General features: G+C 34.2%; 1 protein-coding gene across 1 annotated transcript in view; it reads right to left on the bottom strand.

Annotated features, from left to right (window-relative positions):
- Agps (alkyldihydroxyacetonephosphate synthase) overlaps positions 1-22,019 on the bottom strand; it is a 95,169-nt gene that overhangs the window by 63,197 nt on the left and 9,953 nt on the right. Inside the window, exons 2-5 of the mRNA XM_081731333.1 lie at positions 17,487-17,573; positions 7,667-7,803; positions 6,515-6,664; positions 961-1,112 (exon numbers count right to left, since the gene is read on the bottom strand). Coding sequence (XP_081587459.1) covers positions 961-1,112; positions 6,515-6,664; positions 7,667-7,803; positions 17,487-17,573 — 526 coding nt within the window. The remainder of the gene's footprint in view (positions 1-960; positions 1,113-6,514; positions 6,665-7,666; positions 7,804-17,486; positions 17,574-22,019) is intronic.

A 22,019-nucleotide genomic window follows, 5' to 3' on the forward strand; every position in this document is an offset into this window, starting at 1 on the left:
TGGTTGGCAAAAATACATTTATTGATTTGGGAATCCGAAACACTAATCCTGTTCAAAGTAGTATCCTTTGTAATGTAAACACTTCTCTCAGCACTCCCGCCATTGTTGGAAACACTTTTGGAACGCAGTTTTTGGAATGGTGAGCAACCGTGTCGTCGCATTCCGCATAATGTCTTCTCTTGACTCAAATCGGGTCCGTTTTAGTGGCATTTATAGCTTGGGAAATAAACAAAAGTCACGCAAAACCATGTTGTATGAGTAGGGAACCAGACGGCACACAGGAATATTGTGTTTGGCGATGAAAGCCTGAATCAAATGCGCAGAATGGGCTTCATTGGTAGCAGTTTTGGTACAAATTTCGCAGATACTCTCCTCATGCCTAAATTCTCGTTCAAAATTGAATGTACCAATCCGATGCTTACCCCCCTATATCGTTCGTATTTCTCGGACTGTGATACGACGGTCCTGCAAAACCACAGTCCGTAACTGCTCAATGACAGTATCAATCCGGCTTGTTGAAGGTCTACCTGAACGTGCTTCACTGTCCACTGATGTGTGGCCATCTTTGAAGCGAAAGGAGCGGAGTGCTCATGGCATCGTCTCCGATAAAGTCTGTTGAACCTTGCGAATGGTTTTCCCTTTGGTATCGCCTAGCTTTTGGCAAAATTTGATGCAATATCGCTGCTCAAGTTTTTCTGTCATTTTACAAAAACTGAAATCCGACGACCGCTTATTATACGTCTTCCCTCGTTGGCCGATTGCCAGCGACTGACGCTTAAAAAATTCACGACTGCGCATGAGTGTCGCCTCTACATCTACAATAAAGAAAGTCTCCCATGCTTTATTTGTTTACGCGAGAAGAAAATAAGGTTCAATACTTTTTTTTGAACACACCTCGTATGTTGTAACGTATATGATGTCTACAAATTATATCATTTCTCATTTAACATTTTTACTTACCATTTGAGACGTATCCAAAGAGACAATCATTCGTGTTTCATGCGGAGGACATACAACAGCTTTTGATACACTTGTGCCACCTCCAAAAGGAATAATCACTACGTTATATTGGTTGGCAAGATTCACAATTTTTACCACTTCATCGTGAGAATCTAGAATCAAAGTGATTAAGCAATTATTATTAATCTTAAAATATTTTTAAAGCTAAATACTAGGAGAATGTTTCATTCATTCACCTAACTCTATAGCTCAAGAAACTCAAAGGCTTATTGTTTGTGAGTAGATTTTACTTTATGTCAAGTCAATTCAAACACACCTACTGATGCCATTTATTCTAGAATTTTTCTATGTGACTAGCCTACCCAGAGGACTCTCTCCCTAAGGTTTTCCAACTAGAAACATATGCATACATCCTGCCCTTATTTCTCATGCAAGTGATGTGTTCTGTCTATTTTAGACGCCCAAATTCTTATCATCATATCGTATCTAAAAGAGTGAAGATGAAATATACTTATTGACAAATTCCGCGCGTTAACTTTCTTTATTCATTTGTTTTTCGTCTACTTTTGCAAACAGAAAATTTTTGAAAAGCTATTACCCGTACTCCTCTCAACTAAGCAACTACATCCAAATATATAAAATGAAATCTTTCAGTTTTACGTCCTACGATTATGCTAAAGATGAAGAGTGATTAATGAAAGTGAATGATTACGGAGATAATTGGTGGAAGGAGAATGTACGAGGAAACAGTAGAACTCCATTAAAACCAAAGAACACCATGCTGTCCACCGCAAACTCGCACTGCCTGGGAACGAACCGGGGACATCCAGCACCAGAAGTAAGCTCTTTCTATCAGTCAGTCACCGGGCCCCATACATCTAAAGTGAATGAGTCATTCTTCTATAGATGTATTACCATAAAATAAAATATTCTTGATTGCTTTCACTTATTTTTTAGAGAAAACAAGTAATATGTATTTTTATGTATTACTACCAATAGAAAATAAAGAAATTTTAATAACTAGTATCAAAAACTATGTATACTGGTATATGTTGATTTTTTTTTTAAATGACCATTTTGCTTTCGGAAACAAACGTAGGGGGCTCGGAGAACACTGACCAATAAAAGTACCTAGCATTTAAAAAAAGTAGAAAAAACGCTCGTTTACTCTCTCTAAATTTTGCGGAAGCTCTAATTACCTATCTCTTTCACTTATATTAAATGAGACGTATTCTATCTTTAATTTACTAGTTTGGTCAGTTTTCTTAAGGAAGTTCTAAAACTACTTTATTACTACCTTTACTTATCCTTTTAAGAAGAGATATCGAGCCTGGACAAAGTATAAAATCCACCTTGTGATTGACACCTTATTTAACAGACAACTTGCAAAATAGTCGCCCATATTAAGTTTAGTGTTTATGCATAATTTCATATTATAACCAAAAATAAAACGCACCTACAACTAAAAAGCATATTTGGGACACTGCAAACAAATCTCCCTCAGAATTGACACGTTAGAAGATAATGACCTACATGACATAAATGAACAAAATCAAGAGTGTGAAAAAGTGTGGCTGAATCAAAAATCGAACTTATGTATCTTGGCTTACCACATTTCTGCGCTAATTCCTACGCTATTTACTCTGATATTTGGCTTCGAGTCAAGCACTATTCACTCTTAAGGCGTCACTCAGTCACTCAGAACACATGAACTGCACCACAACACCTGTTGTGCATGAACAACTCAGTTTCTAAACCAATGACTCTATATCAATTGAACTGATTCAGTAAGCCAGAACGTCGTTCGATTCTTGTCAGTCGCACATTTTCACTCTCAATTTTCGCTGAATTTGCATCTATAAAGGAACAGGTAAATTGATTGATTTCTCTCATATCTCAATAATAACGTTTGAATAAATTCAACAATAATATTAATAGAAAAGTGATGGAGGTTGCTTTAATAAGCAAAATTATCGATTAGATCTAGGATAGCTTGACAGGTTAATACACAATTATAAATATATTTGAAAAATATAGAAGGAATGCACAGTTTTCGGGAACTGACAACTCAATATGAGGCATTCCTGGTAATAAAGCAAAACCCAATAAACGTTACGTGCAATCTAAACGCTCGGGAATGACATTTGAGTGTTAGTGTGTTAAAATCACATTACTCTGTGGCAGCTATCATGTATAATTTGTGGAAGTCGTTCTTCTTTCACAGAGAAAATGCAGCTTCAAAATAAAAGAACTATTATGTTTACGTTCATGGTGCATTTTCGGGGAACAAACGTTTGTTATTTAGTTCGTCCTGACTACCTAGAACGTCTCATACGTTAGCACTTTCAAATAAGGTCTGAAATATACTGAAACGTAGCATAAATGGGGTAGAATTTTTAAACATTAAGTGCGAGCAATCGTTTCTGCGTTCAATTCCTAGTATTACTTTTCATTATCTGCACACATGAGGGCGTCAGAAATACATATCAAATATCTTCCAGACGAAAAATGAAATAGGGTCAATCCACGCCAAACCATCACAAAAAAAGGACTTCACCATCTCAAATTGAGAAGAAAGTTGGTAAAATGCAAGAGCTTATGGAGTAAACAACATGTGCCAAGTTATAAGCTCCAGTCACAAGTAGTTATCAGATAACAGTGTTGCCAGCCTGACAAAAAGTGCAATTCTTCGCAAACATACTAAATGAAAATAAATCATCATTTCGCTCCTAATTTAGATAGAAACGTCATCCTGGGCTTGTTGTAAAGCTGAAGGAATGACCTTTCAATAAAAAATAGGTGCAGACCATTTCTGTTGAATTTTGGGGTCAATGTCACACACTGTGGCCTTTGACCTCAAATATCGGAAAAAATGCATTTTTGATTTTAGTCAAAACAACATATGTTGTGTAGTATCATGGTGTCCACCTGTTGTGTAAATTTCATGTTAGAATGTCTACGGAGTTACAAAGTAATAACCTAGCAGAATAACTAACTCACTCTATAGCCTATGGAACCCGGAGGTTCAATGCCGCGTTCACAAAAGTTCTCCATTGATTTCTATCCTTAGGCAACTGGATCCTGTTTCTACTTTGTATTCATATTTCTGCGAGATCCATCTTAATATTGTCTTTCCACCTGCGCCTAGGTCTTCCTAATGGTCCTTTTTCGATTGGTCTTCCAGTCAAGACTTTGAAAGCGTTTCTACTTTGTTCCATACTGCTACATGATCTGCCCACCTAAGCCTCCTAGACTTGATGACCCTAACAATGTTTGGTAAACCGTATAAATTATGTATTTCCTCGTTATGAATTTTCCGCCATTCCCCATTCCCGTTCCTCTTGGGTCCGAATATTCGTCTTAGGATCTTGTTCTCAATTACTTTCAGTCTATGTTCTTCCCTCAGAGTAAGCGACCATGTTTCGCAACCATATAGTACAACAGGCATGATTCTCGTTTTATATATTTTAAGCTTCAAATTCCTAGAATTCGCGATGACAAGAGATTTTGAACTGAATAGTAACATGAATTCCCTGCTTGTAGTCAACATTTAATTTTTTCGTGAATATGATCCAGTTGGCTAAGGAAAGAAATCAATGGAGAGCTTTTGTGAACGCGGCACTGAACCTCCAGGTTCCATAGGCTATAGAGTTAGTTAGTCTGCTAGGTTCATTACTTTGTAACTCCTGTTCCTGCAGCCATCCCAACATGAAATTTACACAACAGGTGGACACCATGATACAATACAATGTGTGTTGTTTTGAAGAAAATCAAAAATGCATTTTTTTTTTCAGATATTTGAGGTCAAAGATCACAGTCTGTGACCTTGACCCCAGAAAATAATAGAAATGGTCTGCAACTATCTTTTATTGAAAGAGCATTCCCTGAGCCTTACAATAAGCCCAGCATAACGTTTCTATTTAAATTAGGAGCAAAATTATTATTTATTTTCATTTAGGATGTTTGCGAAGAATTGCACTTTTTGTCAGGTTGGTAACACTGCTATATGACTACTTGTGACTGGAGCTTATAACTTGGCAAATGCTGTTTACTCCATAAGCTCTTGCTTTTCACCAACTTTCATTACAATCTAAGATGGTGAGGTTTTTCACTGAGATGATTTACATGGAATGACCCCATATGAGGATCCACGAAGTGATGTGGTGGCCAACTAGCACGTCTTCTCGCAGTTACAACAAGTCTGGACATCTTCTGGAGTGCTTACAGTTATTGTTCCGTGTCAGTTAAGTATGTGCAGAAATTCAAGCGACTTTTAATCATCATAAAGTACGAAGAATAGATTTTTTTTTTTTTTCAGAAAGTAGGATCCCTAGTATACATCTTTTCTATACATATTTGCATACCTGGATTCTTTTTTAATAACTGTGAGACGATTCTATAATTTGTATATTTATTAATTGTTATGTTTTCCCAAAAGTTATCCTTCTATAGATACTCTTCTTTCTGGAGGTAGATAAGGAACTTAATGCACTGTCTCCTCATTTGAGGCTTCTACATTCCTTAACCAGTATTAAAACAAAAAAACAAAAAAAAAAAAAAAAATTAAGAAAGCTTACTCAACTCATGCAAGAAAACAAATTCTTTCAATTTGTAATCACGAATCTTATCTTCTCTGGTTGAAAAAGTTGGTGCGCTTGGAAATAGCAACTGTGTCGTTGGATCCATAGAAAGTATAAATTGCTTGGTCTTGTCAAGATTCTCGCACGATGACCAGCAAATTTTGGAATAAAAGTTTGAAAAGTACCATTTAAAGATGAAAAGGAATTGGGAACTGATCAAGGGAATAAAATACCCTCCCCCAAAATAAATAAGGGCTAAAAGGTGATATAAAATTATTTCTATTCACAACTAAAAGCCGCATCTGACACTTCTGGAAAAGTTCCGGAGTTAATTTTCGTTCTAAAATTAAAAACATGCGCTTAAAAATCCTAAGTCTAGTTAAAATCCTTTCAGCACCTGGGATCAAAGTCAATCACAGTGTTTCAACAAAAATTCAGCGTAAACTCCATTAAAATATTACTTACATACATTTATTTTTGACTGAAAAGTAGGAAGTAGAAAAAGTATGACCAGTTGAATCTCTGCAAATGTGTTGATCAGATGACGAAGTGTCACACAGTTAACATCAAGTTCATGTACAAATGGGGTGAATCTTGAGTGATACCAGTCCTCCCAGAAGTTTACGAGAAGACTCCACTAACAAAATCTGCAGTGTAGACTGGTTTTACGATTTATGAATGAAGACAAAGACTTCGTGGATGACCACCGCAACGAGAGGCCTTCGATATCTAAAACCGGTACTACTGATTCAATGTGTTCGAATAATAACTAGTTGTGAAGCTGAATAAGAAACTAGTATCTGTCAGGGATCCATTACTGTGGTTCTGTAAAACGACTTGAACATGAGACATTCATCTGGTGATGGACCTAAAATCACTGAAATAAGATATACAACGACAGCTTTATATTTATAAACTTCGAATTATTTTTCTATGTTAACTTTCTTCTTTTTACAATATACTTATTACTTTACCTGGCCAGACCACCAGATCCGGTATTCGTGGAAATTTTCCTTCACGAAGAACAAATATATCATGTAAAGTATGTCCATGCGCTCTCACTAACCGGTCTTCACCCTCTAGCGAATGAGCTATCTTCGCTTCTCTTATGTTTTCCAAGAACTCTGGAAAAATAAAAGACTTGTTAAGCACTCAACCTGACGGAACCTATAGTTTAGAACATAATTTGAGTCATATCATCGTATTCACATCGAAACTGAGTTCATGTCTCAACTCTGAAGGAAAATTCAGGTTCTATTAGTAAACTGCTGCATCATATTATTCTAATAAGATCAGTAACGAATTCCATCTCATTCCCTAGAAAGATCACCCAATTGAAAGTCATTAATAAAACTAGTTTTAATCCCCAATCCTACAACTGAATGTTTTCGTTAGCTTACACATTATAGGGAAGTATAATATTGTGTATATATTAATGAAAGAAGCAAACAACCGAATTTTTTACACACCAGATCCTCTGTAGGTGCGAATTCAATGTCACACAGAGAGTGAAAAACTGAATGACTAAACCGGAACTCAAACCCGGGATCTTCGGCAGACCGTACTGATGCGTTAAGCACTACGCTACCCAGACCACGTGGCTTGTACTACAGCCTAGCTGCTATACTTGAACAATCCAGTGTCCATATATTAGGAACACCTTTTCACAGTTTGATATATATTAATGAAAGGAGGAAACGACCGAATTTTGTTTTACACAGCAAATCATCTGTAGATGCGAATAACTGTCAGCTGACACTCTTGACAATGCTGACAGCTGTCAGCGAAAATTTAATGTTTAATATGAGTTTTTTTAAAAACATATAATAATTTGGAGGAGCAAAATAAGTACATTTTCAGATTATTGATAGCATTGCTCTTCAAGCGGTTTACATTACAACAGAATTGCATCCAGTCTAAATAAAGATGCGCTTTAGCATTGCTTATGGTCAACTCCAAATAAAACAGTCAAGAATTTCCTACTGGCTTCCGTAGTATTTTTCACTCCTGTTCTAGTCTGTAACCTACAAGTTAAACTTACAAAAAAAAAAAAAAATAAAATAAAATAAAAAAAATAACAATGTACTTCAGAATAAGTCTTCCGGAAATCAGAAAATTGTACTCACCATTCTCAATGACAGGCTTTGGAAACTCCTCAGGCTTAGGTAGTGGCTGAGAACTTCTACTGACTGACAAATCAACGTTGAAAGTATCCTTCACCCATTGCGTAAAATATGGTAACGCCAATGAGCCAATTGGATAGCTGAAAGTTACGAAAATAATAATATTGATAAATAAATATATTCTTATGACAATGAATACTTCACAAAAAATATACTAAGGAGAGTATCATTTGAAGAAAACCGTTTCCAACAAAATATCATAATCGCAACAATCATTGTAATTGAAAATACTTTTAAAAAATATAAATAAATAAAACATAACTTTTTCAACTTACAACAAATAGTTTGATGAATTCAAAGACAAGAATTTTAGGAATGATCAAAAAAATGGATCTAAAGATTGCGATCATGGCCAATAATTAGTTTTTTGATCAGGGACCACAAAATTTTTGAACGGTCCCTAAATCAAGTTTTCGTATTTTCTACGTAATAAACACATCATACTGAGTTAAATGATAGTTCAGATTTAGCTACATTATATGTAATTCTCTAGATATAAGGCGTACAAGAAAATTTTTGCCTGAAATATATTGGATTTTTTGATCCAATAAAAAAAAGAAATAATTTGTATACATCGTCCTAGTCGCGAACACTATAAAAACTGTGTGCTTTTTCAGTGTGTTTCTTTTCTTTCTTTCTCTTTTTTTCTGAAGACTCGTACACCCAGGCAGTACAAGCGCATTCTCTTGGAAATCTTAACAAAATTGTAATTTCCCTAGTCATTTTCCTTATTGCATAATATTCTACATTCAACAGATGCCTGAATTAATAATATCACAAATCAAATTAGAATTAAGGGTACGTCGAAAGACATGTTAAAAGTAACTTAAACTAGAAATACAAATCGCTGAGCAAACCAACGTTTATTTACAAATAATAAATGGATAACAGTTTCGTCAACTAACTTAACATATTGGCTTCATCAAACACTGTCTGATAGCTAGTATGCTAAAGCTAAGATAAACAGTATGTTAGTTAAAAGTGTATAAAGTTCCCTCGTGGCTATTGATTAGTGTACGTGTATTCAGCGCGGAAGACCCAGGACCGATTTCCGTCGGAAGATCATGTGACTCGGATTTACGTTAAGTTGGGGGTCCGCCTTTTATACAGCCTCGGCGCTGAAAGCGACGGCCGCTAAACTCCAAACCAACCAATTTATGATAAAAGTGCAAAATTTCTTGTAATAGCATATTCATTGTGTGTACCTGTACCTTCTTTCCAGAAAAAAACAGTAAATGAAATGAGAAAAAGCACTGACTAAAATTGTCACGAAATTGAGATTTTACGCCTATTCTTTTCTGATATTAGGTATCTATTTCAAACTATAAAATAAGTAACAACACTGTAATAGTGTAACAGATCAAGTACTTAAGTACAGACTAACGAAGTATATTTTAACCTAATTTAACATCTCTAACACCAGTACATGCTAGTATTTTATTTTTTAACTGATTCATTAAATAAGCCTTTAAAAAACATGAATTTTGTTCTTTCAGGTAATTTCATTCCCAATAATATATTGCCAGTAATCTACATTCTATTCGGATCATTTCACGTAAAATAAATAAATACACTTTTTTTCATAAATTTCTCGTGGTACAATTCATCTCTTCAAACTCTGCTTGTTTTCTCTCTTCTAACTCAACTGCTGAGATTTTAACAACTTCAACTTTCAGTCAGTCAAAGTAAGTTAATAGATTAAGAAACTCGGAGGGATTTACCATCGATGAAAGATTACCACACATTCTACTATGTACAGTCGCGAAAAAATGTAAGTCAGCCGGGCAAGGGAGGAAAATATTCCCAACCCTGTTCACGCGAGTTAACTTGCCCGAGAGACTTGATGCTTTTACGTAAGATCTGTAAGCAAGCGACTTAAACAAATCCATGGTCTGCTGAAAAGCAATCTTCTTTTCGATACTAAGCTTAGTGTTTTCAGACAGAGAGGAAAAACAATACTTGAACTTCTTTTCGAGAAAAACAAGGAAAATAATTTATGCACAGTAGTTTACAAGTGCCAAACTACTTATTACAATTAATTTAGATATCTAAATACTCACGATCTACTCACAAGTAATTAGGTATGAACATAGAAAAGTGTTTTTGAAAATTCAAGACACCATTATTGATCTAATACTATGAAATAAAAGGAAATTTTAACATCGCACGATTATGTCCTGAAAACTGAAGGAAACGGACAATGAGTGAAGAAAATGAATAATGAAAGAAACTGAGGAATGAAATGAAAAGGAAGAACTTTTAAAAACCATCGGACACGATGCTGTTCAACACAAACTTCTTGGCATAGCCTGGAATCAAACCTGTGACCTTGAAACCAGAGATGAGAAATATCACTGAACCTCCATACCCCAAGTATCACAAGGAAAGGCGCGCCCGAGTCCGACTTCAACTGATTGCTTGGTGTGTTGATTTGGAGCTTAGTTCCCTGTTCACTGCCGAGGCTATTTAAGACGAGGACCTACACCTTAACGTGGAATCCGAATCACGTAAGCTCCCACCAGGAATCGATCCCAGGTTTCCCGTGCCGAAAATGAGCACCTAACTATACAGTTACGAGGGAATTTTCCTCGGTCACGACGTAAACTTCGGGATTTTTGCTAGTGTTGTTCACGAAATGAGATTTCGGTCTCTTTCGTCTCGTGAAGTATCACGAAAATTTATTTATGTTTTCAAAAAGGTTTATCTATTTCTATTGGACGAGGTCGTCTTGTCTCGTTTCCTCAGCAACACTACTTTCTGCACACGATAACACACACGAAGATAAATAGCATGTGTATGAGTTTCAAATATTATGGTGCTTTTTGTTACTCGTCATACATTTTCAATTAAAAAATCACAGTTGTAGCGTCTCTACTATCGTAATTGTGCATAAGTTAAATATTCTACTCATCTATTGCGTAATTGCTGCTTGTGAAATTTTTAACAATACTGTTTCAAGAGTTTAATTCAAAAGGTTTCATTATTTCCGTTTGTTATGAGGAAAGTTTGGACCACTAATTCTTTATAAGTGAGATTAGAGATTAAGAAAGAATCACGCTTGGTCTCGATGGAGGTGGTAAAAAAAAAAAAAAAAAAAATCTTAGATAACAGGGAAAAGAAATATTTTGTAGTTGAATATATGCTGCCCACACACTAAACGATAAATTTTATTTTGCAACATTTCAGATGGAGAATGTTCCAGACGTCTTCATCTTCCGTTAAAAAAAATTAAGAATCATCAGATCTCATATAAAACACTACAACAAAATTGTTAATTGAAATTGTTGCTAGCTCTACTATGTTGAAGCGTATGTTCAATACTGGATCCAACGCTATCAAGAAGAGGGCGAAGAAGGGCTACAGAACCACTCAAAATCAGGAAGACGTAGAAAAACTACTGCAGAGGACGATAATGCACTCTTCTCTGCTAGTAGGAACAATCCCTTTCAGCCGGCTTCCACTCTTGGACAAGACCTGCATTTGCCTATATCAGCAGTCACAGTAAAGAAACGATTACATGAAGAGGGAATCCATTATAAAATTCTTGACGTAAAAGAAGAATTGACTGTAGAACACCGTGCCTCAAGAATGTTGCTTTCGTTGCTTATCTGCCAACTACGAAAGAGTTCTGGAATACCGTGATTTGGACAGACGCGAAAGTGTTCTCTTCCACTCAAGATAGAAGACTGTCTCTGTGGCGCCCCAATTGCACTCGTTATTCACCAGGCCATACCGTAAAGGTGGCAAGAAGTGGAAGAATTAGCATTGCTTTCTGGGGTTGGATATCAGCAGAGGAGTTGAGGTATTGGTAGGATGGATTCGGAAGAATATGTGGTAATATTAGAACGATATATGTTACCGTCAGGGCCATATGTCCAGAAGATGAAATGGCTATCATTAATTACGTCCAAGATAACAGTAGTGTCTATACTTCGAGAATAACTAAACAGTGGTTCCAGAGACATATTGACATTTCTTTGCTCGATTGGTCATCTAAATCCCTGGACCTTAAACTCATCCAAAATATATGGGCATTGATGGTGCAGAATTGGGAACCGAGACGAGAGAGAACTGTTGAAGCTCTGAAGAACCATGTTTGAGAAGTCTGGGAAATCTTTTGTAGAAGGCCTACTTATGTTCGTCATTAATTGATTCCATGCCTCGTCCAATCAATGCGGTGATAGAAATCGTGGTGCGTGGACACGCTATTAGGTTTAAAAGTATAACAAGACTTTTATGTTTATTGAAGAATATTTTGTTCAAGACTAATATTAGTTTGAATATATGACAGGTTCACGAGAAGAAAGGAAAAAAAAAAAAAAAAAAATTACCTTCTATGCATTTGGAATTGCCAAGACAGACTGAAATATTTTATTTTCTTCTTTTTTGTTTAATAAGTGTACTTCCTCCCACTTTCTTCATTTCACTATTCGTCATTTATTTCTCATCACCACCGTCTCCTTTGTAAGCGCCGCTATTATAGACCTGTGCTATAATGCATTATATCATATGCAATAAGGATTTTGCTGCATCACATGATATAAATTTATATATATATATATATATATATATATATATATATATATATATATATATAAAACATTTTTCGAATCGAAATAAACAAACTATATATTAGAAAGTCAAAATGGAATGTTAACAACATATAACGAAGATAGTGTTGTGATTTGAGCATGGTAATGTATATATCAAATACGCATCTGTAAAATATATATACCCCGGATCGAACGTCGAAGATAAACTAATTGTATTAGTATTTATATGTTGTTTCGTGATCTAAATATAATGAACCAGTAAGCAGATGAAGCAATGTGCAATTTTATGAAAACATATTAGTACATATATTTAGAAGTAAATTTGAAGTTTAATGTAACAGTCTCAACGAACAATATAATTATGATGATAATATTGATATAATGAAATAGTAGAATTGAAGATAAACATAAATAAAAACAACGATGATATGTGATGAATATATGATAGTTATAATATGTAATTTGAAACAAACGGGCTGTTAAGAAGATATTGAATAATTCTGAATTAAAATATTACATAGATATGCATATGTTGTTTCTTGAATAATTGTATCATGCCGTCGGTACTGGTTAGGTTTATGTACATCTGATGGAAGGAAAAAGATATAATGTTTTAACTGTAGGAGTGCTATGTCAGTATCCGAACCTGAAAACAATCAATTTGGAACATATGAAACATCCTTTTACTTCAACCGGAAGGATGGTGAGGGTGGTGCATTTCATTTTTAACCTAGCTGGCATAATCATGGGACGTAAAACTGAAAGATTTAATTTCATTTTGAGATATCACAAGATTTCTTCTATACCGCCTTCCCAAATAGAACTGTAAACAACTCGCGCATATTTCTAATTCGAGCAGTATATCCCGCTAGTCTTCAGAGGTTTTAATATTATTCTTCGTATGATATCTAATTACATATTTTTATAGTGGAGTCCCTTACTAACTAACTTTTTCCAATCATTGGAGCTGTATCCCTTCCCGTACACCAAGTGGCTCACATGTGCACGTGATTCCGGGTTCGAAGGTGGTACTTGCCTCAATACAAATTAGGGCTTTGAAATATGTCTATATACCAATCGATATTTGGCTCTAACAGAAACCCGAATCTGGTTCGGATCTCGTCAGCAGGTTCCGTCTCCTACGGCTCCGGTGAAATAAAATGTTATTCATACAATTAGCAATTTGTTCCTTTCTTGTTACATCAAATATCTTCGAAAATACTCAGTCTGTTCTTCTTTGTGAGTTAGTACCATATCCGTACACTAAAACGGACGCAATGATATTACAAACCAATATAATGATATTCCCATATATTAAAAGGCTAAACATCAAAGAATCACGGGGAATTCAACTACAACAGAAAAATGGAAAATCTTGATGTCTTTATCTAGCAGTGAACAGAAAATCGTTGTAAGTAATGACAATGGTATTTCAATATTAACACCAATTTTAACATTTTCGCCCCTTAAAAAACTTAGAGAGAATCTGAAAAAAAAAAATAATAATAATAATAATAAACTTGACAAATCTTCGTGGGCATTTTTTCTTTCTTTCTTTCTTTCTTCAAGTTCTAAACCAGAATAAATTTTCCCATCTGGAAAGTCATCCACTACGAATTTTCTCACACAAAACATTCCTGTCCTCGGATTTCACAGATTTTTGTAAACTCTTTTCTCTAGCAAAGTTTACGTATTTGCTTTACTTTTTTTTTCTAATTCTATTAATTTAGTTAGATACCAAAATTAAAGGTAGGGCACTAACTTCGTACAACTTGTTTTAGCTTAGAAAACGTGCGTGACAAAATATATATAAAATCAGTCTATACAATACAGAATTATAGGTGAACATACTCATCGTACTAAGACTATCAGCTGTTGAGAAGTTTCATGGTCCAACTCCAAAGATTGTCATTAGATCCTGATGAATTTCATGATCTAGCTCCGATGACTATCGTCAAATTCTAATGAAATAATATATGAAACCATTGCGAGAGCATATATTTTCAAACAAAAAATAAATCTACAAAATGTGTGCACTTATTTCGAAATTATGCATGATACACACAATTATGGTATGAATACTATCAGCCATTGAGAAGTTTCGTCGTCTACCTCTGAAAACTGTTTATCGATCCTCGTGAAATTTATATGGAACCACCAGAGAGGAATATTCTTTCAAAAAAAATAATGAAATAAAAGCGGTGCACCTGTTTCGAATAATTATGCTTGAATATACGTACAACTTATGTATAAAAGTGTCATATTGGGAACCTCGTCTTTTTTCAAATTGGTAAAAAGACGTATGTATCTCAGTTCAGGTCAGAGACACCACACTTTGTCTACATTAAGGGATTCAAGTTGTTGCAGCTCAACTGATTTCAGAGTTAAGAAGCTAGACATAAATCATGATACAACACACATTGATATAACTTAATTTTTAACATATTATTCTATATTGTTGTATTAATTGATCTCTAATTCCAAATAACCTTATTACTTCAGAAACTTATACATCTCACTTATAAAATAGTTATCGCAAGAAACTCGAAAAGCACTTCCTTCACATTCTAAAATCGTCTACCGCAAACCAACGAACTATCAAACTACTATGAAAGAGAACTAGTCCCATGATATCTCCAGCTAAGAAGCAATAATAATAGTAATAATAATAATAATAATAATAATAATAATAATAATAATAATAATAATAATAATAATAATAATAATAATAATAATCAAATGTAGCTTTTCTAAGTCAAGTTCTCCCTTGAACAGCCGAAAGCTCACAAAGCATAATCATTCCGCCATTCTAGCAGAAAATATTTATTCATTTAATTTTCTCTTTCTTAAATGCAACTACTATCCTACGTTCTACATCGGAGATACCTAAACCTTTCTATCTACATGCATAATAATACACAAAATCTATGTAACAATCAACAAACAGGGGTTTATATATTTTGGTTGAACTTAATGGTTTTCAGGCCATTACTGTTTCCCACCACAAATGAAGTGCCCACATTCACTCACACAATTCACTTTTTGTGAATAGCGACGATAAAATACTATCTTTTACCAATGTCACTTCTCTCAATAACCGACTCTGTTGTGATTTTGTTACTTATATATACAACGATTTTGTTGTATGTCCTTAAATCCACAGTTATTGTACTCATTTCTAGGCTTACAAACAAATCTTCCATAATCAGTTTTTGTAACAAACAAACAAACAAACAAACAAACAAACAAACAAACAAACAAAAAAAAAACTAACTTCGTAATATTTCATTTTCCCGCTCGGTACCATTTACATCGATTACTAAAGTAAACGGTAGTTGTCCAAGTGAAGCCAACAGATTTTCCAATCGAGAATAGTGTCTGGTGATTTCATTCTGTAATCGTCTTCGCAAATTTTCACATTCCAACACAACGCAAATACTGTAGCATCTAATTATAACTGCAATGCTGAGATCCGCAAAGTGAAACGTAAATTTCACATTGCATTGACGCAAATCGCTACGGAATGAGGTCCCAAAACAATTCCCAAATCCCCCAAAGTGGTTACTATGTCAATATTAGTATAACTGCCATTTACTCTGACGCAACAAACTTGAATACCTAAGTAGTTACACCATTCTTTCTACTAACAGTAGACAGTGGTATTCCACAGCGTTGCAAGATCGTCTGTCTCTAAAGCAAGGAGGCTTGCCTACAAAGCTGATAACGGTTATGTCTTAGTATCTATTCACGTTTGAGAAAAATATAGAGAAGCTTGTACCATAAAAGTGAGCTGTGAACTTATTACTTTAAATTACCTTATATGTGATGTATCAACTTTCTATTTTAATGTTCCAGGGCTAACACTGGTAACCCATTAATGTGCTACCGCTCTATACACTTGCCTGAATTGAGAGTTACAACTATTTGTATCATTCTAATCAACTTGAGTACCAGCAGATTTGAATTTCCATCTCCCATTGAAGTGGCTATAAAATGTAATAAATTAAAATTCATATTTTAACGCAAAATAACGAATATGCTTTATCTTACATTGTGCAATTTTATTTATCTTTGACAATGATTTTGGAGGTTGACGACTGATCAATCCAAATCATTTGTAAAGGATAAATGAAATTTATCCGACGTGAGGTAAGCATATTCTTTATTGCTTACAAAATTATTTAAATAATTGTATAAATATGCCGAAATTATCTCAATTGAAACATAAACTGACAATTAGGAGAGCATTCGCCTCCAAGACAAAGACTAGGGTCCGAGTCCCCGCTAGTCCCATTGCCACATATTTATGTTATTTTACTAATAATTTTATTAATAACTATTTAAAATTTTGAAAAGTTTAAAAGTTTTTAAGCGAGGTAAAATTTTTGGTTAGTAAGTGTAGTTTTTACACGAGAGTTCAGAAGTACCTACAGTCGACAGCTAACAGAGTTTCGAGCCCTACACTATTTGGAACTTCAAAACAAACACTAGCCTTCGGCTAGCTGACGACTTCGCCGTCAGACCCCATTTGCTCGGCTTACAGCCTCGCACTTCTCATATCCCTAACATATCTCTAATATTAACGTATTTTGAGATATACCTATCTTATTATAACAACAGCAAATCCATTCTTTTCCTTTACTTCTACTGGAAACATTAAAAAATGACGAAACATGTCTTGAATTAGCATATCTACTCTTACGGGATTTCGAAATATGGCCACGTTATTTTAACTATTGCAAACCCGACTCCTTTCCCTCTTCGCCCTTTTTCTTCCCTTGTACGGGAAATATCAAAAAACGGTTAAACGCGTGCCTAATTATTTTAAATGGTAAGTCCAACTATCGAATTACATGTCTTTAACCTTAGGAGATTTCGAGATATGGACATCTTATACAATTGTAATTTCCACCCATTTTTCCTCCTTGCCCCTTCGAATTTCCAAAAATCCTTCTCAATAGGATCTTATATCACAAATCCTATCCCTTGTCCAAATCTGAAATTTCCAGCTTAAGTGGTTCGGACAGGGAGTTGATTAGTCAGTTACGATTTCTTCATTTATATATAGAGATATGCTGCGCATCTTAACAAAAATCTTTAGGTATGTCATGATGCGATGTAATTTGATGTAGAAAACACATGCTAAAACACTTATTCTTATTATAATTTTAAAGGAATACATACATGAAGATACAATATGACATACTTACCGTTTTCCTGTAAAGCATATGATACCATCTTTGACAACGAACTGCGAGTCTCGATAACCCCAACCATTCCACTTCAGCAGATCTTGCCTGAAAAATTAAAACGTTCAAATGTAACTCAAATTTAATACTCTATATTTAAATCTTGCCTACTATAAGGTCATTAACTCTGTCGGTTCACTATATCATACACTCCTATGACTCCAGTATTAGCTCAAAAATAGGAAAAGAGAAGAAATAATATTTGTAAATATGGGGAACGTATGAACAATTAGCGTTTTATACCCAACTTTGTAATAACATACCTTTTTTTAAGTTCTTGAAGAACGAGTACCACGATTACAAATATTCTTCGTAAGAATAATAGTTACCCACTTTGGTTGTGAACTAACTTCACTTTTCGTTACAAGTATGTCATTGTTTAACCCACAAATGCCCAAGACCAGTTTTATTCGTTAGCAACTGCCTTGAACAATACCGTGTTACATCGAAAACCTGAGAAGAAAACTGAACGAAATTCGTACAACAAGAGAACGGGTAGTGTGCCTGAAGTGGAACAACGGGGGTTTGGCTAACTGAATGATATAGCCCATGTAACGTAGTGAAAAATAAAGTGGGTCTCTGGTGGCAAAAGGAGCGTTTGTGGGTTAAAGGATAACATGCGTCATAATGTTATTCAGGATAGGAGCATTATGCTCTAAATTTTTCAATTTTAATTTCGTAAACAACATTAATTTTAGACATTATTTAGTTTATTACAAAGTTTATATTATATTACATGTTTTTAGTATGTCCGGCGTTTATACCCTCCAGTAATTTTTACAACTCTACTTATACAGGGTGCCTACCAAGAAAGCATAATCAAATTCCCTGACAAATTATAATTTTCCCTGACTTTGTCACTATCTTTTTTCTTAGTATAACTCATGAAAAATAACTTATAAGTAAAGTGAAATGTAAGTTTTCAGCATTGTTTATATGCTTATACAATATTCTACAAACGTACAAACGAACCAATTCATTTATCTGTATTTTATGACTATTTTAGTGGCCTCCCTTCACCCCTCACAGCCACCCTTTGCACTCCTATTTATTTTTATTCTTTACTCATCACACCATAATATAATTTAAATGCAAAAACTTTCGGAAATGGGTTTTCCTATACAATAACTTTACAGGAAATAAAGTACAAGATTAAAATATAGAACAAATATACACAACTTTTCAAAAAATAGGAAAATAGGACAGCTGGGAGGCCTGGGTTTCTGATAGCATTATCTAAGTAATAATAATAATAATAATAATAATAATAATAATAATAATAATAATAATAATAATAATAATAAATTTTAGGTGGGTTTTGTGGGAAACTGAAAAATATTTTTCATGTTATTTAAGATCCACATATTCTGCACCCCAAACTGTTGGTACTTCCGGTGGGGCCATAATGGCGAAATTTGTATGCTTCTAGTTTGTAAGGTGCGAGACCGTAGCCCAAGCTAGAGTGAGGGTCTTGGGGCAAAGCCCCAGATAGCCTTAGGCTAGTTCCCATTATAGAGGTCCTGGGAAAGATTTTTCCCTGACACATAATGAAATTCCCTGACCCTACAAATTCCCTGACTGGTAGACACCCTGTTATAACAGGCCAATTCGTCCTATCTTTACATTTATAATTTATATCAAACTAACTACAACAAAAACAGTGAAGATGTCAATTGGGCTCTATGGCTGTGATTTTTGTTATATAATCTCCCGTCAGCGGAGAGAATAGAATAGAATTCACTGATACCTACTTTTTATTTATTTATTTATTTTTTTAACCGATGAAGAAAAATACTGTTTCCCGAAATATTTCAAGGCGTAAACACTGAAGGCGCAATATAAATGGATAACTTATTTATTTGCAAATGACTTTCGTTCAGATTAGTTTATTAAATGTTAAGCAAGATAAATACTTACAAAATTCTGACATGTAATTGAAATGTTAATTAGAGTATTAACAAGTAATTAAAATATTGAAATTTGCAAATATTTGGGAAATGTAGGCAACAACTGAATTTTCGCTGAACCTCATTTTTGATATATGTGAAAGTACTTTGAGGTTCAAATAGTATAAGTGTGCGACTGAGTAGGGGATTAACCCAGGATCACCATGTCTGGTAAGTTATCCGTTATGCTATGCAGATCTTCACACATATTCGTGACCTGATGAGAAGTTTATTGAAATATAGTTACTAGGATTATTAGCACATTAACAATCAATTTCAGAGGCACCTAACTAATTGCAAATTTTCAAAAGTGGGCCACCATATAAAAAACCTTCATTGATAACTTTTTTAAAAAAATATATATACTTTTTTCTGAAAAATTTCCAGCTAACAGCTTAACATAAAAAATAATAATGAACCATATATTAAGAAATAATGTTGTTGTAATGGACATTCCAAAAATCCCTTTTATTTGACACGTATTGTTTAATGCATTTTAGCAGTAACACACGAAGAAACAGAGAACTTCAAATGCAAAGGAATCTTTCTGTTTTGCTGTTGCCCAGTGCAAACAGCAACCATCGTTTGCAATTCATCTTAATTCTTAAGTACTTCGTAGTTTAGAAACAAAATAAATAAATTTTCCTTTAATCATACTTTCTCAATATCCTGAAGGTTGAAACGCTGCTGACAATAACATGTGTGTTTCTTTTTTTCTTGTAAGTTCTGAATCCCTTGAAAAAAAAGAAATGCTTCTCCAGCGTTTTAGATTCGTTTTCTATATTTTCAATATGGAAGAAATTAATGTTATAGGACTTTCCAGATAAATCACTAATATCTAAAAAAATAATTCACGATATTTGTACACTTACATACCTGATACATATCACAAATATCAGTCATCTCCTTTCATTATATGGAATAAATCCAGTATAATATAAAAAAATATGTAATTAAAAATTTTATATGGCATAAATCTCTAATATGCAAAAATAACTTAAGTAAAATACGAAAAATTTTAAATATCGATATTCAGATTTATTTATAATTCGTATGAAAATTAATATATGGGTATGCTCTATACACTTGCCAAAGATGAACCAAGGAGTACTTTTTAATTATACTTGTTTTGCAATAATGCAAAATAAATAAAGATAAAAAAATTCATTTTTGAAATATATAGCTCTTTTCATTCATTGATTACGATGTGGAAAACACTTTCTTCTTACTCCACTTTGGTAGCGACATGTAGAACCAGCGACATGAAAGTTTTTATTTGTTATATTCTAACGATGATCTAGTCACTAAATAAAAATATATTGACTCCCTCTATCTGTAGAAATTTAAAATGTACGATACCCACTGGTATTTTCATCGGGAACACATCATCTAGTTACATTAGATTCCTGAAAAAAAAAAAAAAAAAAAAAAAAAAATCTCCTGAACTGGAGTAATCCTAGAAGATTTGAAAGGAACGTTTTCAGCTCCGGAAAAGCAATTTCTGTTGAAATATATACTAAGTTTCTAGAAGATTTAATTATCACTTTTTCTTCCGCGCTTGAGCACTGTTTCTCCCTTGAAGTTTCGCTCGTAAAAGCACTAAGGGCTTTATTCAGAGTCGTTTTACATGTGATTACCGTCGTACTAATGGATATAACTAACATATGATTAAAATCTTCTATTCAGTACCACGTTCGTGATGTTATCCATGATTAATATTGACGCGACCTTCCCGCAGGATTGTTCAAACACACTACGAGAAAACTACGTAAGAGAGAATTTTAAATCAAATATAACGCTGGAAATTAATATTTCAAAGGAAACCCAGCAAAGCAAGTCTTAAATGACAAAATGCAAAGTGTGCACAGGATAATAATGAGCTGTTATTTAACACTAAAAACTTTAACTCAATTGCAGTCAAAATTATCGGTACTTCAAATTTGAAATGCTTTTTACATCGAATTGTTTAAGAAAAACATTGTCATAATATAATGTATTTACTAAGATTTCACATTGTGTGCTTCACTAAGTCCAATTGTTGACCGCCTTGATCGCTGCATGTCCAATGTAAACAAACATGACGGAGCACTTAGCTGTTTATGAGTGAACTCAGATCGCTGCGCGTTATTAATTATGGAAATCAATTACTTAGTGCAGAGATGGTGGCGTACGGTGAATGGAGTAAATGATACAATTTATCCAGAGACAATTAAGTATTCTCATTCAAAGTTAATAACCACAAACTCTGTAAAAGACGTAAGAAGTGATCGCCCAGCTACATCACGGTCGAAGGAAAATGTGGCAAGAGTTCAAGTAAAAAATCAACACGTTAGGCAGCTCGTGAAAGTGAATTATCAAGGCATGCAAAGTACGTGTGGTTTTGCATGAAGAAAGCAATTTTCCCTCAATATATACAAGAGTTGAAATTTGAAAGCAATGACTGAAGGATGGAATGTTGGGTTGGCAAGAAGATTGAGTATAACTATTTGAAAAAATCTTGTGGAGTGATAAGGTCGCATTTAATGTTAGAGGCTTTGTCAAACGCCAC

The sequence above is a fragment of the Thermobia domestica genome, chromosome 11 (assembly GCF_964235325.1).
Source record: "Thermobia domestica chromosome 11, izTheDome1.hap1.1, whole genome shotgun sequence".
NCBI lineage: Eukaryota > Metazoa > Arthropoda > Insecta > Zygentoma > Lepismatidae > Thermobia > Thermobia domestica.